The 26,652-nt window shown below is 35.5% G+C and overlaps 4 protein-coding genes across 9 annotated transcripts; 1 reads left to right on the top strand and 3 right to left on the bottom strand.

Annotated features, from left to right (window-relative positions):
* Window positions 1–21: 21 nt before the first annotated feature.
* On the bottom strand, window positions 22–2,662 carry LOC142530830 (uncharacterized). Its single transcript, XM_075636680.1, has one exon. The coding sequence runs from the start codon at window positions 2,530–2,532 to the stop codon at window positions 391–393; it is 2,142 nt and encodes a 713-aa protein (XP_075492795.1). The 5' UTR covers window positions 2,533–2,662; the 3' UTR covers window positions 22–390.
* Window positions 2,663–12,188: 9,526 nt separating this feature from the next.
* LOC142532064 (putative receptor-like protein kinase At2g42960) lies at window positions 12,189–15,581 on the top strand. Of its 2 annotated transcripts, none has more exons than XM_075638379.1 (8): window positions 12,189–12,520; window positions 12,832–13,519; window positions 13,870–13,974; window positions 14,091–14,213; window positions 14,307–14,477; window positions 14,592–14,721; window positions 14,988–15,200; window positions 15,319–15,581. In XM_075638379.1, exons 2-8 carry the CDS (start codon window positions 12,861–12,863, stop codon window positions 15,391–15,393), a joined length of 1,476 nt encoding a protein of 491 aa, XP_075494494.1. In that variant the 5' UTR covers window positions 12,189–12,520; window positions 12,832–12,860; the 3' UTR covers window positions 15,394–15,581. The 2 variants fall into 2 exon arrangements, with proteins under 2 accessions (XP_075494494.1, XP_075494493.1); XM_075638378.1 differs by having other exon boundaries at window positions 12,191–12,520; window positions 12,858–13,519; window positions 15,319–15,580.
* Window positions 15,582–16,207: 626 nt separating this feature from the next.
* On the bottom strand, window positions 16,208–21,526 carry LOC142532065 (uncharacterized). 5 transcript variants are annotated; one of them, XM_075638383.1, is made up of 9 exons: window positions 21,378–21,526; window positions 20,906–21,061; window positions 19,417–19,612; window positions 18,553–18,723; window positions 18,351–18,467; window positions 17,365–17,562; window positions 17,229–17,288; window positions 17,040–17,138; window positions 16,208–16,531 (listed from the first exon to the last, which is right to left on the bottom strand). In XM_075638383.1, exons 2-9 carry the CDS (start codon window positions 20,965–20,967, stop codon window positions 16,439–16,441), a joined length of 996 nt encoding a protein of 331 aa, XP_075494498.1. In that variant the 5' UTR covers window positions 20,968–21,061; window positions 21,378–21,526; the 3' UTR covers window positions 16,208–16,438. The 5 variants fall into 5 exon arrangements, with proteins under 5 accessions (XP_075494498.1, XP_075494495.1, XP_075494499.1 ...); XM_075638380.1 differs by having other exon boundaries at window positions 20,831–21,061; XM_075638384.1 differs by having other exon boundaries at window positions 20,906–21,000; window positions 21,378–21,516.
* A 774-nt stretch (window positions 21,527–22,300) lies between these two features.
* Window positions 22,301–25,180, bottom strand: LOC142530404 (S-adenosylmethionine synthase 1). The gene is made up of 2 exons (XM_075636235.1): window positions 25,032–25,180; window positions 22,301–23,815 (listed from the first exon to the last, which is right to left on the bottom strand). Exon 2 carries the CDS (start codon window positions 23,804–23,806, stop codon window positions 22,628–22,630), a length of 1,179 nt encoding a protein of 392 aa, XP_075492350.1. The 5' UTR covers window positions 23,807–23,815; window positions 25,032–25,180; the 3' UTR covers window positions 22,301–22,627.
* Between the last annotated feature and the right edge of the window lie 1,472 nt (window positions 25,181–26,652).

Genomic DNA, 26,652 nt, shown 5'->3' on the forward strand with positions numbered 1-26,652 from the left:
GTCAAGCAGAGACACGGTCGATGAATTCTGTTATAGAATCTGTTATTTATAAGCGGAGAATACCTAAGCGTGTTCAGTGTTCAGCTACAGCATAGAATACCACGAAGGTTCAATGAAAATAGTGTCTTATCTGCTTTTAACTGCTTGCGCCACACTAGTTTCTTACACTCTATTAACACACACAAATGTATTCCAGGCAAATGCCGATATCAAGCAATATGATATGCCGACCACTCCTAGTTCTTTGCTCGAGCTCCGAATCGGATCTGATCATGTATGCACATACTTACAGAATCAAGTTGAGTACCATTCAATGATCAGGAATAAATTTAACCCGATAATGTTCCCGTGTCACTTGTCAGACTGGAAGGGGATTAGGCGTGTAATTTATCACATTTTCTCCAAGCCCTCTTCAAGTATACTACTCACATTATCTTTAACTACTGTTTCTTTTCTTCCAACAGAACCTCCCATTAACAATGCGTGAGTAGAAGCATTTGGGACCCAACCCTTTTCCAACATTAAGTCCACCATGTGCCTCGCCTCACGTTTCCATCCCTCTCTCCACAGGCCATCGACCAGCATATCATACATTGCTGAATCAAGAGCACCCGCCTTGGAGACGAGCTTATTTATTGAAGGATAAATCAAATGCATTTGCAAATGGCTTGCTAAGTAACACAACAAGTAAGCTAATGTTTCTGAATCTGGAATCAAGCCCTCCAGGATCATTACGTTGAAGACAGTAATGCAATCTCTTATTCGGTTCAGAGTAGCCATACTCTGAATCAAAATGCAATAAGTTTTCTTATCAAAGGTGCAGCCAACTACAATCATTTGTGAAATTATCACCAGCAGATAATGTTTCTGGTATGACTTAGACAAACCGCGCAGAATACTATTGTAAATGGCAACAGACGAGGCCGTACCAGTGACACGAGCCAATGATAATAACATGATTGCTATGTATATGTTTCCATGTACACAGATTTTTTCAATCAACACACTGAATGAGGTGGATTGGAGAGTAAAACCCTTACTAGACATGTATGAAAATATTTCGGCAGCCTCTCGAGTTTTTCCCCTCTGGCATAGACACTCGACAAGTAGGTCATAGGAAAAAGAATCCAAAACCCAATCTTTCAATCTTACACGCTGAAACAATTCTAAAGCTTTCTTGACATTTCCATTGTTGCAGTAACCAACAATAAGAGCAGAATAAGTAGCAGAGCCTGGAACGAAAGCAGAAACAACCATTCTAGACAAACATTCCAACACTTTATTGATCCCTGTTTTCTCAGAGAGGAACCCCGTGAAGATATCCCAAGAACGAGTATCCGCTATATTCCTGTTGATCATTTCATCGAACATCACTTTTGCCAGATGAAAATTTCCTCTGTCGCAATAGGATTCAAGAAGTGCGTTATGAACACAAGCATCTGTCACATTTTTCTCTTCTAAGAACTTCTTGGCCTCATCAAATTTGTTTAACTTACAGAACACTCTTATCATATCGAGATTGACTTCATGATCGGGTGAGAAGCTACTATCCATAATTTCTTCGAAAAGTTTGATCGCATCATCCATGCAAAGATGCTCACACAAACACCTTATCATGGTCTTATAAATGACAAGATCTGGCGCAAAATTAGAGGCCTTCATCATCTTAAACAACCTCGTTCCTACTTCTAGATTTTGCAACCCACAGAATATTGGTATCACACGAGCATAAAAACGAGAGTCGAGCTCGCATCCATGCTGAAACATCTCATTCAATATAACAATCGAATCTTCCACTCGATTCGTGGCAGCAAGACCACTTATTAGTATCTCAAAAGTCCTGCTATTAGGAATACATCCTTTCTTATGCATTCTCACATACTGATCCACAGCTGTATCAACTTTCCCATCTTCAAACAAAGCCTCCAACAGGTAATTCAATGTATCAACGTTTGGAAGTACTCCGGCTTTCACCATTTCTTTGTACACAAACAAAACATCCTTAAAATCTTTCTTCTCATCCACAAGTGCACCCATCAGGGCATTAAACACCTCTATAGAAGGCTTAAAACTACCTAAATTCATAACATAAAGAACCCTTAAAGCCTCATCGAGCTTCTGATTCCTAACAAACGAATCAATCAACACCAAGAAAGAATCAGCAAAACCTGGGAACTTCTCCTTTGCCATCTCATGACAAAAATCCTCCATTTTCTCCACATTTCCAGCCATGCCCAACTTAAGAATCATGCTCTGATAAGTACCAGCAGTGTGGTGGAATCTTTTCTGTAGGGCAGCCCATTCAAATAGCCTCACTGATGAGTTCAAATCAGGTGTGCTGTCCAATACAGAGATAAAGCTATCCGGGTGGAGCTTATCCTTTAAAAATTGCATCTTTGCCTCAAATGTCGAGGAATTCGAATGATTCTCGTCGGTGGCTTGGATTTTAATCGCACATGAAATCGAAGATAGGAAGGCGTTCAAAGAAACCCTACTTGAAATTCTCTCGACGGGCAAGAGTTTTATAGCCATTCAAGAAATCCAGAAAACGAATTGGTCTTTTTAACATAGTTTCATTTCATAATATCATTGTCTTGAAACTGCAAAATTCCATTTTAATTTTATTTATTTACTTGAAATCTTTCACTTAAAAAAAAAAAACCCCAAATGTCTCTCATTAGTTCTTAGAAATTGGAATCTGACTCTTGGAGACAACTTGCTTGTTAATAAATGGAGGGGATAAGCGTCAAAATGCTTTCATGTCAACATGTTTAGTTTTAACATTAAAAAATAAAACATTTTCAATTTATAAAACAAAAAATCAAATTTAAATAGACCAAAACTTAAAATAAACAAATTTAATTATTTCCCACTAACAGCATGCATTTTCACTATTAAATAAATTTATGTGATTTTGTCCTAGAAACTTGGATATTGCACGATTTTATAAAATAAAATAGAATAAATCTATCACTTTTCCTGTTTTCCATGGAAAGCCTAATTTTAAAGAGCAGGTTTCTTGTGATACGGTCTCACGAATCTTTATCTGTGAGATGGCTCAAACATACCGTTATTCACAATAAAAAGTAATACTTTTAGTTTAGAAAATAATATTTTTCATTAATAACTCAAATAAGATATATGTATCAGAAAATACGACCCGTGAGACCGTCTCACACAAGTTTTTGTCAATTTTAAAATATATTTTAAATCAATCACAAAATATTCTACATACATTGAATTAAATAACTCTTAAACATATTAATATAAATTCTTAGAACAAAAAAATCGATATATATATATATATGCGTATGTAGACGTGTAATATGTATTTACAATTACATACTACAAAAATTCAATCAACAATAAAAAAAACGAAATTAATTTAAGAGTAAATTGCTCATAAATCCCTAAACTCAAACTCAACTTTACCCAAACTCCCTACACCTCAAAACATTTCTTTAAACTCCCTAATACTTTAAAATGGACAAAAATACCCGTATTCCTATTTTAAGTTTAATTGATCATCACGCTTCTCAAATGGTATCAGAGCTATAGGTTGATTTATTTCAAACACAACTTTTATTTTTAATAGTAACTAATTGTAAGAAAAGGAGAATTTCGAAAAAAAATTATGAATCCGAACTTAGGTTCGAGAAAAATAATTTACAAGATTTATTCCAAAATTTTGGAATATCAACAAGTTCATCTAACTATTGTTAGATATCAGAAACAGAAAGGGAAACAACAGCACCCTCAGGTAAACTCTCAGGTAAACTTATGATTCAAGCAAATAAGTTTCTGGAGATAGTACCAGACTCCTTCTAAACTCTCTTTAGATCTTAGAGAAATCCAGAAAACAGTACAAAATTATGGCAACATGCTATATTTTGTATCCCAACGGATTGAAGAAATCTTTAAAACCCAAGAAGAAATTCTTGGAATATTAAAGGATATTCAAACAAGAATTCAGAAACTAGAACAACAACCAGATTCTAGTAAAAGAACTTCAGGAGGATGGTTACCACCATCATTTGGTACCGAACCTTTGTTACATCAACAAGGGAAGGCCAGAGTGGTGTCAAAATCATTGACTGAAGAAGAAAAGATGATCAAGCTAATTAAATCTGTCTCAGAAAAGAAATTTATCTGATGACAACTTTAGAAAGGATTGGTCTGGAGGATCAACAAGAGCTTGCGGAATCTTTCGCAAATCTCAAAGTAGTAGATCTAAAGATGAACACAGCAGGAGGAGAAATACCTGCTATAACCTGGTCATCTTCTCAGGAACCATCAAGGGAAAGTATGGGATCTCAGAATGTAAACATGAGAGAATCACAATCTGATTTCCATACTAGTGGAGGATCACACCCAGCGGGTACAAGGACAAGGAGAAGTCAAATTCCCTTGCACCAAACAACCTACGGGAAGACTGTTTTAGATCTGATACATCCTTACGGGGTTATGCTTAACCTTGATGTATTAGATTTCAAAAACAGGGAAGATCTCATAGATGACTGGACATCTGCTATGAGAATCGCAGCAGGAACACTTGATCTCAACAAAGAAGGATTCATTAAACTTTTAGAAATGAGTCTAATGTGATCAGTAAAAATTGCTTGGGATATGACTTCATTAGAAATGAAAGAGTCAGTCCTGGCCGGAGAATCTCTAAGCGAGATAGCCGGAAAAATGGCTACCCTATTTCAAGCACAATTTATAGGGGTAGATTATTTTAACAGTCAAGATACAGAGAAGAGAAAGAAATATACTCAAGCCATGTATAGTCTTGAATTACACGATATATGTTTGGTAGATGAATACATTATGTTATTCACTAAATATCGATGGAATTCAGGAGTCGAAGAAGATATAGCTATACAGCTTTTCTTCGCAAAGATGCCAAGTCCCTGGAGAGAAATGCTCATAAGGGAATACGTACATGAAAATCCAGATACGGTGGCAAGAAGAGCATCTTTCCTTAAAGGAAAATTTGCAGAATGGTGTCACATGGCAGCATTACAAAAGAATACAAACGCTTAAGAGGTATCAACAAAAGAACTCCTCTGTGTTGTAAAGAAAATTATCTTCCAACAATTATTGGAAGTAAACCACAGAAGCATAAGAGGAAAAGTTTTAGGACTCATCCTTATGCTAGAAGTGGAAGAAGTTCTTGGAAGCCAAGAACTGTATGATCTAGACATAAAGCCAGATCTTATAAATCTGGACAAAGAAGTGGACCATCAAGAAGTAGGATATCATCCCAAGCATCGATTACATCTCGAAGCACAGGAAGAACACCTGCGAAGAAAACCTTCAGAAGAGCTCATACTCGGGCTAATGAAAGTTTCAAGGATTGCAATTGCTGGACATGTGGAGCAAGAGGTCATATTTCGACCAACTGTCCAGAAAATGAAAAAAAGGTATGAAACGCTTCGATCCGACATCGGATATTGAAGAAGCAGTTTATTACCAAGATCTTATTCAAGTATACCGATTTGAGGACATTGCCTCAGATGAGAGTATATATGAAGAAGAAGAAGTTCTGAGTCAAGAAGAATCCGATGGAACTGAATCGGAATCTGACTGAGTACGAAATGTTTCGACACGAAACACATGAAGATTTGTCTGGGTTTTTCAGTCAGACAACAATCTCTCATAATATGGTCCAAAGGATCATGAGAGAAAATCCTAGCCTACAGAGATATCAAGGATTCTCTGCAGGACAGGTAGAAAAGTTCTTAGGAAGTCTTGGCCTAAGGAACAGAAAGCATCATCTAATCTATAAAGTTTCTAGAAGGAAAATGGCAATCCCGATGGAACTTACAGGAAATAGAATGGAGATGCAGTTAATTCCTTCTGAAGAAATTAAGGAGCAATTACAAAAACTCAAGATAGAAGTAGCAAGGACTATGTCCTGGATTCATATTGGAGCAATCCAAATTATGATAAAAGCTACTTTTAAAGAAGGGATAGATTCACCTATTGATATATGCGATAAAAGAATGGGGAATCTACAAGATTCAGTACTGGGAACAATCTCAGGAAATCTCTGTGCAGGAAAGATTGTAGGAGTAATCTATCCAAGGATAGCCTACAACCTGGCAGATCGAGATTTCAGCCGAGCCTTGACATTGCATCAGAACTTCAAGGAAAAAAGGTTGATGAAAGAAGGTAATAGGCCATATTCTATTACCTATCAAATTTCATATGCTCTATCTAATACACATCATTCTGAATTGTTTATTAGAAATGAGTTTATTGAAATCCCTGAGATATTCGGAAAAGTTGCTCAGGCAATTTATCCAGAAAGAGTCGAGTTTCCTTTAATACAGGAAACAGATATCCAGATCCAAGACAAACCGATTCTACAAAGGAATCAAAGTCTTAGATTGGAATCTAGAAGACTATCTTTTCAAGGAGATAGAATTACAAGTTACAGATGGAGAAAAACGTCTTTCATAGAAACCCAACAGGAGCTAAAAAGTTTTTCTACAATAGGAAAACTTCGATGCCCAGAAAGGTGGAAAGAAGTCGAAATAGTATTTGATATTACTAAGCAAAGGAATCAATTTCCTTGTAATTCAATATACTATTTGGAACAACCTACGATAGAAACTTACCAAGGACTGATTAATATCGGAGAATTCGGAAGTTCATATTCAAGGAATTCCAGGGAAAGAATCAAATCGACTGATTCTTGGACTAGAGTTTCTCGAGGAACATAAACCTTGAAAACGTCTAGAGTATGGAATGGAGTTTATGGTAGAGGATAAGATATGGAAAATCCAATGACCACAAGTCCATTTTCCATATATACATTCCAGTAGGAATGTTGTATGAACAATATAAGGCAGAATACTTTGCTGTTTATATTGATTCAGGTACTGGAATTTGTACAGCAAAAAGAGGTATTTTTCCAAATAATTTGGAATAAGAGTTACCAAAGATTGCTGGAAGAGATTTTTCCAGAAGAATCTTAATCTTATATAAAGGGATTAAGATGACAGAAATCATGATTGACGGTGCTGGGCAAACACCTTGGTACAAGGTTAAAACACCACCAATTTATTTTCATGATACAGGAGCTGACATATTGTTAGAAAATAATTTCCTACAGATGTTCAAGTCCTATACTCAAGAAAATGAGACTAGACGATTAGTGTTCACAACACCATGTGATCACAAAATCATAGTCCAAAGACTACGAGAGATATTTTACAGAAAATTGTCGATTCAGTTTCGCAGCAAGCGTGGTGATTCAGGACAACTTCTGAACCCAAAAATGAAGGATTCTAGACGGTTTGGAGAAATAATGCTCCAGTTAAGAGCAGATCAAGTACTCCAACCAGAAGATATAGAATGCCTTAAGATAACTCTACAAACAAATGAAGTAGAGTTTGAATCTAAGGTATCATTGGAAGATGTCAACAAAAGGATCAAAGAAAATTACAACGAAGATCCCTTGGCATGGTGGAACAGAAATCAACTCAAAGCTTGCCTTAAGATTAAGGAAGGCAAAGAGTATGAATTTATCCGTTGTAAACCTATCCCAATGAATATCATTGATCAAAGGGATGTGCAGATTATAATCAAGGAACATTTGGACATTGCTTTAATCAAAGCAGGTATGTCACCATATAGCAGTCTAGGTTTCCTGGTAAGAAACCATGGTGAGATAAAACGAGGAAAACCCAGATTGGTTATTAATTATCAAGAAATTAATAAAATTCTGGAGTTTGATGAGTATTTTATACCAAGCAGAGAACATCTAATCAGTTGCATACGAAATGCAAAGATATTCTCTAAATTTGATTGTAAGTCCGGATTTTATCAGATTCGGATGGAAGAAGGAAGCAAGAAACTCACAGCTTTCTCCACACTTCAAGGACATTATATTTGGGAAGTGTTACCAATGGGATTGGCTAATTCACCCCAGATATTTCAAAAAAAATGGATAATCTTTTTAAAGATTATTTTAAGTTTATGTTTGTTTACATTGATGATGTTTTAATAGCATCTAAAGATATGAATGAACATGTTAAGCATTTGGAGATTTTCTCTAATGTTTGCAAGAAGGAAGAACTGGTTTTATCTGAAAAGAAATTCCTTGGAATTGAAATCGATGAGTCAGGAATAATTCTGCAAGATCACATATTTGAAACGTTGCAGAATTTTCCAAAAAGTCTCAAAGACAAGAAACAACTTCAAAGTTTTTTAGGAGTTGTTAATTTTGCTGGGATGTTTATCAAAAACCTAGCAAAACACAGGAAGGTGTTCAGTCCATTATTGAAAAAAGATACAAGATTTATATGGACAAAAGAACACACAGAAGGACTTGTCCAGTTGAAGAAGATTTGTAAAGATCTTCCGAAAATGGCGATTCCTCAAGATGAAGATGATCCGGTATTATACACAGATGCTAGTGATCATTGGTGGGCAGCAGTTCTTACTAAGCTCACACCAGATGGGGAACAACCATGCAGATATTGTAGTGGGTTATTCTCAGAAGCAGAAGCCATTAGATGGCATATCAATGAAAAGGAATTTTATGAAGTAAAAAGGGCTTTTGAAAAATGACCATTATTTTTACTTGCAAAGAAATTTACTTTGAAAGTTGATAACACACATGTAAAAGCTTTCTTAAGGAATAGAATTGAGTCTAAACCTGAGAAGACAAGATTATTAAGATGGCAAACACTATGTCAGAATTATATTTTTGAGATTGTGATAATAAAATCTCATGAAAATATTCTTGCAGATTTTTTAACAAGAGATGGACAGCATTGACATTGATGCTATTATCAAGATGCAGAGGCATTTGAGGGAACACCTTGAAATGCTTCAAACCGAGTTCAACAAGTTGGCCGTTAACGCAGAAGTTGCGGGAAGGCTACAACAAGCTGATAAAGAGAATTGTCTCTGATCGAATTACATGTTGTTTACAGGCATATACTCAGTTATGGTCTGTAATGCAAAGGCCTATCCTCCAAGGCATTGAGAAGCCATTGGTTTCCCAAATGGAGAGTTTTCGAGTACAGGACTCTATATCTGTAGCGGGGGATTCAAATACCCCTTGCACAAGTGTTAAGTCGGGATTATCACCAGATAAGTCGGCTGAAACAAAAATTGAGACTCCTGATCCTTATCTTGAGTCTTCAAGTCAACCCTTCACCTCGGGGATTGAAGAGGGAGAGATCAACCTTAGGCCTCGTATTGACAAAGGCAAATCTAAGGTTGATACTAACGAAGCAACAATTTCTCCATTTCAGGTTTATCAACAGAATTGGGAGAAATTTAAGACAAGAATTGACATTAACCCAGCTACTAACAGGGTTGATGTTTCAGGAAAATACCCCATGGTATGGATGAAACCAAATTCATATCCAAAGGAGGTTAAAGCATGGTATGAATTCGGGGCTCTTGCCTCAGTTTATACTACATCACCCAGCTTTCCGGAAATCTCAGGTCTACCAAAGTGGATCCAGGAAGCTGTTCACGAGACTTGGGCGAATAATGATTATTTGTCCAGAGGAGATGTTTTGGAGCTATACTTCTTTAGTGCAGCACCAGAACCAGCAGGAAAAGGCTCCCATGAAGCCTTTCATTTCATTAAGTTAAGGAGGCCTGATACCAATGTTCAAAAATTTATTAAAGACCCTCCGACAGAAGAAACATCCCTGGTTGCTTCAATTTCTGAAGACGATATGTCTACCAGAAGAGCTTGGGGTCTATGGGTCTGTCTCACTGAGATGGACAAAGTTAAGTTTCCGTTCAAATTTTATAATCATTCAGTGAACGGATCATTCCTGTTAATTACCATGACAGAAAAAACAACAAGTTTTGCAGAAGATTTATTCGAGAAAAAGAGAAATCTTTTGTGGAACAGCAAGCTGCCGGCCAGTAAAGAAACTCGCCGAAAATTCTATAACATGGCACATATAGGAAGATGGTCAGAAAACATCTGCCTTGAATGCCAAAACCAGAAGAAACCTGAATTCGGTAAAGGATTCAAACCGAAATCTGATCGGAAACACTTTACCGACACAAGCACAAGTGGGGATGGACCACCTTCACGTTTTCCTCGAGGACAACGAAAACCAAAGATTCCTTGACAAAATTAAAGGTGTACATGTGATCAGCCCACTAGCAAAAAAAAACCCACCATGTGAGTGGAAGGACAAGGACCACCAATAATGGGTGGAAAATGACAAGAATCATTGAATACCTAATTTAAAAAAGGAAATCCAATGAATAAAAAAGTAAACAACTGGTCCCGAAATTTGCATCTATAAATAAAGACAGATGGGAACCAGTAAACCACACCAGACTTAAACCAAAACTGGAAACGAAAGGAAATGTATTTTTCATATCTCAAAGTTTCCAGAAGAAGGATTAAGGCAACAAGAAAAGAGCTGAAAAATTCCAAAGATTATTATAAACGGCTCAAAGAAACAGGAAGGGAGATACAAGCTGATCTGATCCAAATGCATATAAACTATTTATGCAGGCATATAAAAATTCATGAAATGACTGTTTCTAGATTGATGATCTAGAAGAAGACAAATCAAGAAAGGTGGAGGGACCATCCCAATGGACCACTCAACCACCATCTCAATGTACCACTCAACCACTACATGGTCCATGTGCAAGCTGTAAAGGTTTATGAAGATTTGAAGTCCGAGTTTCAAATCCGAAGGAGCCTTCTATAAATAAAGAAGCAGAAGGAAGATGAAGGCATCGATCAACCTCTTCATTTTTCTTCAAATCATTTGTAATAATTTTCTTTCAAGTATATGTGTGTAGTGAGTTCAGCTACCTGTGAGTAGCTAAACAAGTTTCTCCTCCTCTACAGGAGGTTACTATGTATTAATAAAATATTGGTGTTTGAATAAAGAGATCTTTGCTCTTAGCCCTTCTCATGTATTATTTTCAAAATTTTATCTTTTACTGTACACCCTAAGGTAGGAAACGAATTAGGGTTGTGCCAAGTGCTGCTGAAGGAATCTACGTCAGTAACCATCAGTTGCGATCGCGTGGTTGGGCTGTGAGGAGCAGTCTGTAAAATACGGTGGATATAACTCGGTGGTACTCCGATCAAAGAGGTAAAAGATTTAATTTATTTTACGGAAGCATGATGAGCCATTATTTAAAAATGAAAAATCAATTATTCAAAAATAAAGATATAAGGGTAAATTTGGAAATTTAAAAGAAATGGGTAGTTGAAACAAAGTTTTAGTGATGTAGGGAGTAAAGAGAAAGTTAAGAATGAGTTGAGGGATTCTTTGAGAAGTTTCCCTTAATTTAATAAGCTCATTAATTAAAAAAAAAAAAAAAAAACTTGTCCCATTAACTTTTTCTAAAATGGCCTACAAAGCAAGTGGACTGAGCTTGCAATTGAATTGAATAGTCAAATGTGCGTGTGGCTCCACATTCACAGCTGGCAAAACACCCGGCCCCAGCCTCACACTCCCCTTTCCAAATTCCTATCTTTTATTTATTTATTATTTTGAAGAATATGTATATATATATTATTATTATTATTATTATTATTATTATTAAACATATATTTATATATACATTATTAAATTTGTGAGGCTTACTGTATCCATTATTAATTGGAATGTGAATATCATGTGTTGACTATTCTCAATAGTCGGTAATTGAAATTGCACTGACATCTCCGAGACTGTCTCTGAATTCAAAATAAAAATATATAATGTTCGGTATTAAAATATAAAAATAGTTGTACTCTATGTGTAACATGAACTCAATCCAATTTTAGTTGGTCTGAAAAAATATGAGATTTGATTTTTTTATTATACATAAAATTCTAAAATCTTTGTTTGTTGGATGTCTGTTAACAATCCGTTTCTGCACAGTTAAAGTCGGTTGTGTGTGTGACAAAAAATCAGTCATCATCTCTCACTGGAACTGTGTTCTTGAAAATCAGATTTCCCTTTACCATGTTTGATTGATTGACCAGAGTTAATATTTTATTCACTTTAAGAAAATGAAACCGATCCATTTAATTCTAATAAGTAAATGATGAGTTATGAAACCGAGTTTTTTTTCAAACTAAATGTAATTATATATATTTACTTACATTTATATTAATATTTATAGGGTGACATTTCTGTTGACCCACCACTGATAATTCTAGCCTGATTTCCCAGTGTTATATATCGTGTATATGTGTGTAGAGATAATAATTTATGTTCATGCTCCTTACCGGAAACCACCACTAACAATAATTATGAATCCATTAATGGCACATTGATCATTATCATCACCATTTAGCATTCTCCAAGCTTCGGCTTTTCTTGGATTTTCCATTTGAGAGAGAGCTGTTTCTTGGCAAAGTTTAGATTTTTGGGGGTGGAGATTATATTTGAGCTTCTCTGGAGTTGAGTCTCCTTCTAAAGGCCTTTTTTTTTTAAGTCCGAGGCAATGTTATGGTGATGGGTTTTTCAAGATCCTGGCTTTGAAGGTTTCTCGGGCGTATACAGTTCCAAGAAAGGTGACATCTTGAAAGCTTTTGAAACGTTCACTTTTTGTTCTTGTAGTTATTATTTTTATTTTCTAAAGACATTTTACTGGTGTATATATGTTCAAGTGGGGTGAATTTTTTATGCTATGAACGATGGTGTACATTTTCTTGGATCGTATGAGCATTTTGTGCCAGTTATGATCAGTATTTAAACCTTCATTTTTGTTATCTTCACAAGAAATGTTCGGCTTATTCAAATCTCACAATATAGTCTCCCTTTCTTCCTCAAATATGCAAAATTTGTTAGAGAAATGTCAAGTTTTGTGTGTTTCTTGTGCTAGCTCTGCTTGTCTTTTCAACACCCTAGAGGATGGCTTCCGGTCTTGATGCACAACTCTCGAAGAATTCCAGCTTTTTCGGACTCAAGGTGTGGCAAATTATTGGAATCATGGTCGGCGCGTTTATTGTGGCTATCCTCCTCGTGTTGACATTTTATCTCACCAAAAGAAAGAAATCAAGAAGAGATGAAGACAAGCTCCCTCTAAGCCAAATACCTACCGTTTCGAAGGAAATTAAAGAAGTGCAAGTAGAACAAGTGTCAGCGGATGAATTTGTTCCACGTGATGGAATTCGTCTCACCATTCATGACAAGTCAAGCAACAAAGAATCTGATCCAGTCTTCGTCCATTTAGCAATGCCAAAAGTAAAAACTGCAGATAACAGCAGTCATTATGATTCATTCCTGAACATGGATAAAGATTATCGTGGATCAGAGTTGGGAGAAGAAGGGAATTCGGGGACATTCAAACCTTCTTCATCGAATCCAATTACTGCTCCTTCACCTCTAAGTGGTCTACCTGAGTTTTCTCATTTGGGTTGGGGGCATTGGTTTACTTTACGAGATCTTGAACTAGCGACGAACAAATTTTCGAAGGAAAATGTTATTGGAGAGGGTGGATATGGCGTAGTTTACAAAGGACAGCTTATGAACAGCTCCCCGGTAGCTGTCAAAAAGCTTCTAAATAATCTGTGAGTTTCAACTGATGATATTCTACATTATGATATATTTAGTGGGCAGTCTTGCAGAACAATTGCCTGTCCAGTTGTCTTGTGTGGCTGTCTATGTAGTGCAGTCATCGAAACATGGTGTTTGAAAAGCTGTATGCTTTAAAAGTTTTGCATCTGACCGTAATCACCAAGTGTAATTTTTAGTCTCATGGCACGCACTCATGTACAATTACAAATGGTATGAGTTGCAAATTGGTCTTTGTACCTGAATCGTTAGTTATTTTCTTTAGTAAAATGGTAGTCGCTCTTCGATATATTTAGTTTTCATTAAGTTGTGTGAACATTAATATGTTTTTGTTTTTCATGTGCAGGGGTCAAGCAGAAAAAGAATTTAAAGTAGAGGTTGAAGCTATCGGTAATGTGCGTCATAAAAATCTGGTTCGACTTCTGGGATACTGTATTGAAGGAACTCATAGGTATTATTTGAGTGGCATCAAATCTTGTTAAGTTTGTATGGTTGTAATTTGGATAACATAGCCAACAGAATAGTTCCTTTCTACTTTGAATTTGTAAACTTAATCTTATCTTCAAGGATGCTAGTTTACGAGTATGTAAACAACGGCAATTTGGAGCAATGGCTTCATGGAGCTATGCGTCACCATGGATTTCTTACTTGGGAGGCGAGGATGAAGATTCTTCTCGGCACAGCTAAAGGGTAAGATGGCCAAGCTATAATTTTATTTCGAGCTTTTAGCCTTTTCCTTTTCAATCATATTAGGTCTCATCGCAAGTGATATGTATGCTGCAGTCTTGCGTACTTGCATGAAGCGATTGAGCCAAAAGTTGTCCATCGAGATATAAAGTCGAGCAATATACTAGTTGATGAAGACTTTAATGCCAAGGTATCTGATTTTGGTCTGGCTAAACTACTTGGTGATGGTAAAAGTCACATCACAACTCGAGTCATGGGTACCTTTGGGTTAGTTCTTTTTTCCATTTTCTTTGTGATAGCAGCTGAAATATTTGTAGATTGTACGTAAAAATGGAGATTGATGTAAGAACCATCCTCATCCACTTGTCCATTACTATTCAGATACGTGGCTCCTGAATACGCCAACACTGGACTTCTAAACGAAAAGAGTGATGTGTATAGCTTTGGCATCGTACTATTAGAAGCGATCACTGGAAGGGATCCGATTGACTATGGACGTCCTGCTCCAGAGGTACTACTTCGAGTGTTAGAAATAGAAGAGTGTAATATATATACTCTCTTTTTTCTAATCATCGATTCATCAGAATCTTGACAAAATCAAGTATGATCCGGGTAACATGTGAACCAAACAATTTCCACCTTAACATGTTATAGACAAGTCCCCTTTGACACTTAAATATATCACTCAACAACAACTGTTGTCGGCGTATTTTGGTTTTGTTTTGTCTTACACATCCTAGTATAACTCAAAGTGTATGAAACTGCCGACATTCACAGGTTAATATGGTTGACTGGTTGAAAATGATGGTTGGAAGTAGGCGCTCAGAGGAAGTGGTGGATTCAAAAATCGACATGAGGCCACCAACTCGAGCCCTCAAAAGGGCACTTCTGACTGCTTTGAGATGTGTAGATCCAGATTCTGGCAAGAGACCGAGGATGAGCCAGGTTGTCCGAATGCTGGAATCAGAGGAATATCCTATACCAAGAGAGGTCAGTGTTCCAATTCTTCAACGTATATATTAGGTTGTTAACATCAAAGTTATTCTTCTCACGACAGATTAAAGTAAAGAATCATGGTTTGATTCTTATGATAACGTAAATGCAATAGGATCGAAGGCACCGAAGAACTCGAGAAAGTGGCGTAGAAATTGATTCTCATCCGGAGAAAACTATACAGCCATAGATAAAAAGAAGAGGCCGAAGTATTTATATCGAACATGCGCTGATGGGATGCTAGTAATTTTTGAGCTATTCAACATTTTTGGAAGAAAAGAGACAAGAAACGTGTAATGGTTTGGTTATTGGAGTTTCTTAATACAATAATGTTAATATGCAATACATTGATAAGATGTGATAGTTTCAAGAAAACAGTTCATATTTTCAAGAAAATGATATATAAACTCTGTGCGCGCGCGCGAGTAATGGAACATTTTATTAATTAAAAGAAAGTGTTATTTTTTAACTAGTTAAAATTATTAGTTGTTCTTTTATTATTAATAATATTTGAACATTAGAACCTAATTTAAATTTTTTTAAGGTACGATTACAATAGCCAAATTACTTAAGTAGCATAAAAATTCCTTGACTAATTAATAGTTTCAGTTTTTAAACATTATGGTGTGATTTTATATAAATGGACTTATTCATCTTTCTACACGGAAGATACCTATGATAATCAATTTTATTATATTAATTATATTTTTTTCTTAATTTCTTTGTGTTTTGTTCTTGTCTTCTAATGTGAAAAAATTTCTTACAAATTATCGAAAAATTTGCTAAAATACTACACAACCAGGATTTTTAATGAAAAGTGATATATTATTAAAATTCGGTTTCAAAAGGTAAAATTTTATTAAATGCTAGCTCTTACCTATTAAATTGTCCATAACGTGAAAAGTTGAATGTTTCTTTAAATTTGAATACGACACAATCAGACGACTTATTGGGCAGCCTGGTTCCATTTCATACAGGAAAGTTAGGTCGTAGGTCCTTAAATGTTTCACCAACAAAAATAATAGAATGCTACATATTTTAGCGTAATTTTGTCCACAAATATTTTTTATAAAGTCTAAAAACAAGTTGATCGAAAAATGTAATAACTAATTTTTAAAAAAGAAAAAAAAAGTAATTACGTACGTAATTTTTTATATTTGTTTTAACAAAAAGATAAAACAATATTCACAAATTTGCTCTGCTCGATTGAAGCCGGGTGGTGCAAAGGAAAGTATTCAAGATGACTGCAGTTTCTGCTTAATACGATACGATAGCTTCCCGTTTTGTTTCTCATATTCTTCTTTCAACTCTTCCAAGCTCTTGGACACCTAAATATTATTCGATTGTGAATTCAAACAAAGCAATAGATTCAACGGTTGCCGATGGCTAATCAATAAAAATGAACAAAAAAGAGTATTTCGGGTGTGTCTGTGTGCTTTTTTCTGTTATTGTGTGTTAAGAGTATTGAGGTAATAACCATGAAAAATTAGCAGAAAATCCTAAAAACTAGCACTCAAACTAACGCTGACGACAGCCACACTGGGTGACTCTTTCACCTACCCATATGTGTGCACCTTGATCTAACCTATTCTGCAAACTTGGTCATGTTATTGACACCGACACGATCATAGCCTTTTTCATATCATCAGGTTCTTACCAAAAGCACCAATGTTAAATCATAAATTTAACAAGAGGGCTCAAACTCCTACAAACTAACATATCAAGTGGCAAGGCATTTCGAGCTCAATAGTCGCTCCAAATTTTTGTGAACCACCCATTTTAGGACAAATAACCCAAGACAAATTTCTTCACACTTTTGCAAGGGAGAAAACGAACCTTAATTGGGAAGGCCATTGGAAGTAACATATCAGGATTCATGGCAGCCTCAGGAAAGTTGCGTAATGCATGTATCAGTTTTTCAAAAGGCAACTTTACCTGTTGAAACAAGAAAAATTCTTTGAGATGAGCCACCAAAAAGTATCGGAACTTAGAAGAATTCAAGATATGATGGCAGTGTGATTTCACCAAATCGTCATGGCAGTATTTCAGCAGAGCCAAACCAACTTTAAAGACAATGACTACACCCTGGTGCAGAGGAAAAAGAACAATTTAGAATGTGTAAGGATGAAAGTAAAAAAAATTAAAGCACGCAACAACTAACCTCATAGAGAAAGACATCCCAAATCCTAAGAGCCAAATGGAATGGAAATGAGTATGAAAAAACAGTTATGAACCACTGGCTTGCATACATACTCGGATTTATCATTTCTTGAGCAAAATGCTCTCCCAACTTTGGCAAGTGCACTTTCACCAAATTGTTGAACTGAAATAGATATTGCTGTACAAGAGGCAACCCTACCTGAACATTTCAAAATCTTCTTCATAGTTTCAAGTTTGAAAATAATGCACAAGCTATAAAGCATAGATTCAATATTATTCTACTGGCATTTGATCACAATAAAGCCGTGTCAAGACAGTTCCACAAGAGATGTGTAAGAAATTCAACAAAAATCAGGTATCATAATTTTACAGAAGCTGTTATATTGTGAAATAATGCATCGACTGTAAACCTCGAACTTTCAACTCCAAATATAAAATGTTAACGGCACCTAAAGTGTGACTTTAGTCAAGATTAAAAGTGTTACTCTTGGCATTATTTCCTGATCATTTCCTGTTACATCGCATTAATAAAATCAACTAAGAGTATCAGGCGATTCTTTTAGTAGAATCATGCAGGGCTAGCCATATATATCCTTTCACACAAGGAACTCCCAGAATGTTGATAGTAATAAGGTGGCAATTTTCTCCGTGCAAAGCAAATTGTTTAAAAGGTTTCTACCTTTCACAAGGTAGTAATTTTATCACCGACGCTTAGAAACTATACGAGCTAAGCACAAACCACATAAAAGTTTGTTGCAGTGATGGGCTCTCAAATATTTGAAGTGGTTTAGAGCAAAACTGTTCACACATACAGATCTAAAGTTAGTATAGCATTCGAAGTGATAAGTTTAAATGCCATTCTATGGATTTACATTATTTCATCATCATATTTCATGTAGATGTTTTGCACGTCATCAAGTTGCAATAATATTAAAAACTAAGCACACTCTAAATCAAATTGCAGGAAATCATCAATTAAAACTGCACCAGGTACATTCCTTCCATCGGAGCATGAACAGCTCCTTTCAAGAGAGCAACCAGCAACCAAAATGCATCTTCTTCACTCATATAAAGGAGCAATAAACCTGCCACAAATCCCATGCCCTGAAACCAGCAGAATTTTAATATGAATAGTTGGTAGGAAATTAGTAAATGGGAAATAAATAATCAACTTATATATATAATACACCTGCACATATCCAACATCTCTGTCATATACAGAATACGCCTTCAGAACATTGTAAAGAGATCTTTGACCTGGACCATGTCTTTGCTGGAAGAAAACATGTGAAGGAAATGTACGAGAAATATCTCGAATGATATCTAGCTCTGAAGCAGATGTCTCATAGATGACTAGTTGCTGCAAAGAAACATAAGAACAAAAATAAGGAAATGTGGTAACATTGTTTTATGTTGGGTCAACACCTACAAAGAAATTTGTTCCTACATATGACCTCACGAAATCACAGCTAATTAGTTATAATGAGTGAAACGAGAAATAAGGCAAAAAATTCAAATCCAACAATTCCATTATCATCTAAATCAATCTCCTCCAAGATTTTTTCACCGCAAATGAAAGCCACATAACAGATTGATCCACATAGACAGATAAATGGGTTTCAAAAGCTCTAGTAAATTGCATTTGCACAGCTACTAACCAAGTTTTCTTTAGACTGGTCAATAAGTTAAGCATATGAAGATATATTAGCAACAGAGGTATTATCTTGTTATGCTAAACAGATCCTACATGCACCCTTGACACATTATGCTAAACAGATCCTACATGCACCCTTGACACATAGTTCGAGAAGTACATAACCAAAAAAAGTGTCATATTCGCAAACTTATGGGACTTCAGAGTAGAGTAAACCAACTCAAACAAGTACAAAGCAGGTTCTTAACAGACAAAACTGCAACAGTTAAACAAATTACTTCATTTTGAGATGAAACCACAACCGTTGTTACTATCAGTTCCACGTAACAAACAAAATAAAATGTTTCATTACATGTGCACCTTTCCCATGCAATTTTGACATAAACAACAAATGGTTACCTCATAGACACCCGGATTCATGAGCAAGAGGTCACGACTGCCAGAGATTAACTGCCAGACAAGTCCTCTTAGACAATCAGGAATACCTTTCCTTATTCTCCTTTTCACAACTTGAGGTTTTCTCCTAACATAATGCTTCCAATCACTTCCTCCAACCCCGATCATTTTTCTCCATTTTCTAATTCTTCTTTCATCCCTGAGAGAGAATCACATATGATGTGATTTCATTATGAAATCCTACCCTTGTTTTAACGAGAAAAATTATTTTGGAACAAAAACCCTAACAATTTATTTCTGAAATGATCATTCAGATCACATGACTTGGGTCTTACCGATCATTCAGAATTTTGTAACAAAAACCCTGACAATTTATTTCTAAAGCGAAGGGTACAAAAATGTCAGCATATTAAATTTTTTTGCATTTGATAATTTTTGTGTAAAAACATAAAAATCGACAAAGACAGATAGATGTACAAAAATTATTAATAAAGTCACACCAGCAAAGTGCACTAACAAATATCATGAATGGTAAAACTGTAAAGAAATTTTTGTGTCACACTGACATACCAAAGTTAGTTAGTCTGAGGTGCTCAAGTTTAATGATATAGTATATATATTGTCCAGTGTTACGGGCTTGGGTCTTAAATTAGTGGGCAGGTTTAGGCGAGGTCCATGTTAGGAAGGAGAGATATGGCATTTGTTCTGTTACTTCTTGTTTTGCTGGGTTTATTTTGAGAAAGGCTTCAAAGTTCTCTCTTTCTGCGGCCTTAGTCGAAATTTTCATTAAAGAATCTCTATGGTAGTGCTTTTTAGACAAGGGGATTAAGTCACCTAGAAAATACAAACTAGCTCATGTCCGGAGAGGAAACATAGCACATCAGAAATTGATTTTGGGATAAATTTACTTCACAATAATATGTTGTGTGTTTGGATTCAATATTACACGTATCTAAAACTGATTTGATCATCTCAAAGCTATACATTTATCAATTCAAACATTAACATGAATGTGACCCCCAAAACATTCAAAATAATATTTGGTATTCAATCATGATTTTTAGTTTTTTAATCACTTTGCTACGTTCCCCCTAAACTGATCGACAATTTAGGGGAAAGCTTTATCATATAAAGTCAGTAAAAGATGAAATACTTTACCCTCAAGCAGAAACAGCAACCATACATTTGTGGTGATAATTAAAGAGCTAAAATTGAATCTTTTATAAAAATATGGAAAAACACCAAGAATTGCAGCCAATAAATCATGGTATTAGTCATCAAAATCATCAGAGCAATCAAAAGCAGGATAATATTTGGCATGGGATCTAAACGCATAAAAGCTAAGGCAATATGAATATGTTACATTGAAGTAAGAAAATCAATACGGCAAATTACTAACTTCCTAAATAATGCACACCTCTCATGCTCAAAAGCTGATATGCTTATCGTTAAACCATCAGGGGAGTTATTTTCCTGCTTCAAAAATCCAAACCTGTCAACTTTAGGAAGCACCACCGGTCCAGCATCGTAGTCATCCACTCTATTCTTGTCCATCCTACAATCTCCTTAAAATCCAGGCCCTAAACTCTGAGATGAAAATATATTACTTTCCGCCACATTGCTGTGCAGTCTCCAATTTCAACATTACCTTCGATACAAAATCCAGAATTTACCGAAACAAAACATAAAATTGCATACTTTCACGATCATTCAAATTGATTTCTAATGCGTGTAAATTCTACGAATTACACCGAGTAATAGTTAAAACATGTACATACACATACCGATATCAATTAATCGGGGTATCAAAGGAGAAGCTTTACACCACATTGAAACAAAGACAGGAGAAAATTTTCACAGGACAAAGCAAAGATTTCTCCGACTAGCATAGAAATATGACAACTTTTTAAAAGAAATCAAATTATGTTCAAAATATTAAATTCAGCACTAAGAATAAAAAAAACCTGCAGCAATCGAAAGACATGATCCAAACAACTCGAATTTCCGATCATTGGAGAAGAAATAGATTTCTCCCGATGGTTAATTTTCTCCCTTTTTTATTGGAAAGTTCACACATCTGGCCAAATATGTTGTCATTATCAATACACCTGTATATGTGGAAGGGCCAGCTTATATATAACTATGATATTATAGTATACCATGTTGATAATGTTTATTCAATTGTTTGATTTATTTACGAAATTTAATATTTTATTATATAATATAATTATATATTAAATAAATATTTTTATAAAGAATATTACGATGCAAAAAACATTAAACAGTTGAGGTAAAAAATTATGTGAGACGATCTCACGTGTCGTATTTTATGAGACGGATATTTTATTTGGGTCATCCATGAAAAAGTATTACTTTTTATACTAAGAGTATTACTTTTTATTATGAATATTGGTAGAGTTTGACTCGTCTCACAGTCGAATTGATCCTCGATTCGATTTGTTTACGCTCCCTTTGATATGATGTTACATGTTGATGATATATACGAAACACTTGTTTCAGAACCGTGATTCATGGCTAACGCGGGTGGTGTGACCCAAGTCAGACGACAGAGTTGCTGTCTCAAACATAAATTGACCAATATGCTAAGCAAGAATATTCTTCAAAAATTTAATATTTTTCAAACGGGTTGGATTCTGGATTCCCTGATAAATCTTCTTCTCGAGAAAAAGCTTTCTATCTCTGCTCATTTCGTTTTCGTTTTTCATTTTTTGCTCCGGATGAGTTGAGTTTCCGACAAAATAGGATCTTATAGTTTTGGGAAAAAATTGCTTTATTCTCTCATCTTTGAGGCCGACAACAGTCCACATTGTCACACAGATGGACGTAAAAAATAGTTCATGCAAATTGTGTATGAAGCAAATAATCAGAACGGCAAAACAACAACAATTCATTGATCAACTGAAGAACACTAACGTTATTCTTACACGACTAATTTTAATACATCATCTTTGTAGTATCTTTGTAGTAGACGACACACAGATTCCTTAAATGCTATATTATAGTATCCTCTAGTCTTCTTAGACTTTATCAGCTTTATCAGAATCTCCAAACCAAACAAACTACTGACCATGGGCGAACATGTAAAAATTAAAATAGACGGGGACGACAATAGAACAACAGTTTCGGCGATAATAGACTAGCACCAGACAACGGTATATATTTGTTCAGAACTTGTAAGCAACATATAAAAGCTTCAGTTTTGGCTCTTGTCCCATTTGAGGGGCTTAACAACTTCCCACGTAAAGTCCGGGTCATCTCTTCCAAAGTGGCCATACGCCGCTGTTTTCAAGAACCTTCCGCTGCCTCTCTTCAAATCCAAGTTAATGGAGATCATGCCAGGCCTGAAATCAAAGCTTTCTTTCACAATCTGCAAGATTTCCTTATCCGGGATCTTACCCGTACCGTAACTGTCCACAAAAACAGACAACGGCTCAGGCACGCCAATGGCATATGAGACCTGTACAATACATCTACGAGCCAGGCCATTGGCTACGATACTTTTGGCAGCCTGTCGAACTACGTACGCACCACTTCGATCGACCTTAGTTGGGTCCTTTCCAGAGAAGGCGCCTCCACCATGTGCTCCCCAGCCGCCATAGGTGTCAATAATGATTTTACGACCAGTGAGACCAGCATCACCATGAGGCCCACCAATGACGAACCGGCCTGAAGGGTTGAGGTGGAAAATTGTCTTCTCGTCTAGGTACTTCTCAGGGATGACGGGCTTGATGACATGCTCCTTGAGATCCTTGGCGATCTCGTCGTTTGTGACAGTTTCATCATGTTGAGTTGAGATGAGAACCGTGTGTACCCTAATCGGAACCATGGCACCATTTTCATTGTAGTACTCAACAGTTACTTGAGTCTTGCCATCAGGTCGCAACCAAGGACAAGTGCCATCTTTTCGAACTTCTGTGAGTCGAGCACCTAATTTTGTAGCAAGCACATGGCTGAGAGGCATGTACTCGGGGGTTTCATCAGTTGCATAGCCAAACATATGTCCCTGGTCACCAGCACCGATCTCTTCAGGGCGTTTGGTCAGGTGTCCATGAACACCTTGAGCAATATCTGGGCTTTGTTGCTCGATATTAACCAGGACCTTGCACTTGTCGGCATCGAGACCAACATCATCGGATATGAATCCAATGTTACGGCACGTGGTGCGAACAATCTTCTCGTAGTCTATATTGCCCTTTGTCGTGATCTCACCGAAGACCATCACCATGTTTGTCTTGGTACAGGTTTCACAAGCAACTTTGCTGTCCGGATCTTGTTCTAGGCAGGCATCCAATACTGCATCAGATATCTGATCACAGAGCTTGTCGGGGTGGCCCTCGTTCACGGATTCGGATGTAAATAGGAAGGTATCCATTCCCCCAATCTTCAACAATAAAACACAAATAACTTGTACGGTTTTTCAATTAATAAGATACAAACGTAGATAAGACAAAACAAAAAAACTTTTAAAGTTTTTTCAAATTAATTAAAAATTTGTGAATGTCAGGAGATAGTTACAAATAGTGTTCCAAGTAAAATATAAGATACAAAGCTGAGAGTTTGTCAACGCCAAAAAAAATGTCACTATGAACCAAAATCCAAAGAATTCTACATTACCACCAACGTGTTCAAGAATAAAAAGGATCCCTTAAACGAAGCCACAGTTTTTGTAATTTTAGGCTATTGCATCAAAGATAAGAACCTGCTTTAACAAGTTTTTAAGCAGAATGAATACAAGAATATTTTCTTTTCACCAAGTGAAGCATAATGAAGAATCAAATTCTGAATGTCAACAAGAATATAGTAATTAAAAATCAAGAATCTCCTCATAGTGTAAATTCTTCTCTAAACCAATAAGCAGAGCACATCAAGAATATACATGAAAATTGAAAGAAACAAAAATTTCAACTTAAGGATCAAACTGAAATGAAACAAGATCATGCAAACTAAAACACGAGGAAATTCAACAAGAACATGCAGCAGTAAAAGCTGCTATCTTTTAGAAGAAAAAACCAGCTCAGATCTTTCGTATTTCTCACTTTATGACAAAATCATAACCCCAAATCTTGAGAAATGTAAAGACGCTATCCAGATCCTACAGATCATAAACGGATCCCAAATTTTGTAGCAGATCTGGGATAAGAGGATCCACAAATGTACTCAGAACACACGTATATTAACTTATTTATTAACTCACCCATTTCACCCCCCTGCATATAAAACAGTCAAAACTAAGTCTAAGACTGTCATGCAAGAAGGTCAAATCTTGGTGATACAATCATCTATACAATCGAAAAAATTCAAAATAGTTCGCAGCTTAAAACTTACCAATACTGACTTCAACATACAACATAATCAGTCAAGAAACAAGTTCAGAAGCACACACTCGAATCTACAGACTACAGCACAAAGGAGGCAAAAGAACAAAAAAAACCCATGAACAAAAAACCTACGTAAATGCTAAAACCAGACATAAAAACCAAAGATTTGCTAAACTTCAGAACAGCAGCATTACATTACACCACACCCAAGAACAGAAACCTTGATAAATGCAAAAACCCAGACGAAGAAGCCATAGATTTGCTAAAAAATCCAAGTACCTTCGCAGATGATACTTGCTGCCGACAAAAAGGGTGTATATCCTATAGCTATTGTGAGTACTACACCAAATGCTTGCGAGTCTTGAAGAGGCGAGAAAGTGGGTTATTTATAGATGGAAGAGAAGGTGAGAACTGTACAGTTAAATCTATCGTGGGGGACTAGATTAAGAGGGAGGTTGTATTATGGAGATTTTGGACCGTCCGATATGTGATCCAACGGTGAAGACTGACTGTAGTCGTTAAGAGAGTGACATTGGCTTGTTTGGCGGAAGGTTTAGACTAAAGTATTACAATTTTATTTAACTAATCTATTTTTGTCCATGACGTCATTTAAAATAGGTTAGATTTATGGAGTATCTCATTTATCGTGATATTCCACGTGAAGGGCACGATTTAAATGATACAATATGATGTTATGATATTGTTTGATGTATAAGACAAGACGAAGGAAGAAATATATACGAGTTGAAAATGATAAATCAATATATATATATATATATATATATATATAACATGATGATCTGTATATTTTTTAATATAAAAATCGAATCTTAGATTTATTTCATCTTGCATGATATAAGTTTACAAAAGATATTTTGAGGTAGAATCAATTTATAATTTTGTTTCTATAATAATACTTATTGAGTTGTGACGTGGATTTTGCAATTTTAAAAAAATGTTGAATGAGGCTATAAAAATAGAATATAATAGTACGTAAATTATGTTTTAGTATAAAAAGTTGGTGGGAATGGGATTTTGCATTTGGAATCACATTCACCAAACCATCAAGGCCTCCACCTCACGTTTCCTACTTTCTCTCTCGTTAATTTCGACCAATTTTCTCTCCAGAACAAAATTATTAGTAGATGTTTATTAACAATAAATACTACACTTATTTATAATTATATAAATACCATTAAGTCTTATATCTTATTTAATTTTGTAGAATATTTATCGAATCAAATACCTAAAAAATATTTTACATAATATATAATGTTTAAGCAATATATTATTCACACACAAACAGAAAGCGTTTAGTCAGATGTGCTGAGTATCTAACAAATCTAAACAAATAATAGTTGTGGCACGACCTCTGCTTTTTTACTGTTTTTTATTTGCTTATTTCAAAGAACGACAAAAACTTGTGTGAGACGGTCTCACGAGTTGTATTTTGTGAGACGGATCTCTTTTTTGGGCCATCAATAAAAAAATATTACTTTTTATGTTAGCACGATATTTTGTTTCTGAATTAATCTGAAAATTAATTAAGCTCATACAACAAACCTCCAAGTTAATATATTCAGATAAATTAGATTATGGTAGCTAAAAGTTCGGCATCTAGACATAATTAGTACGTAATTTGTATCGTGTAGTAAATTAAATTATCTATAAATTTAAATTAGTTATGGATCCGTGAGTCAAGATTAATATTAATCTCATTTAATTATAAAGATGGTCCCGAGACTATGCTAATACCAGGTCCGCCGACACTAATTTTACTTTATTATTACTATATATAACAATAATATGTGCATGCCATGCCATTTTACAATAATGTCAATTCATTTTTTTTTAATGCAAATTAATAATCGATCTCATTTTCTCACATAAACATGCTAAA

Source organism: Primulina tabacum, chromosome 17, assembly GCF_025594145.1.
Source record: "Primulina tabacum isolate GXHZ01 chromosome 17, ASM2559414v2, whole genome shotgun sequence".
Taxonomy (NCBI): Eukaryota; Viridiplantae; Streptophyta; class Magnoliopsida; order Lamiales; family Gesneriaceae; genus Primulina; species Primulina tabacum.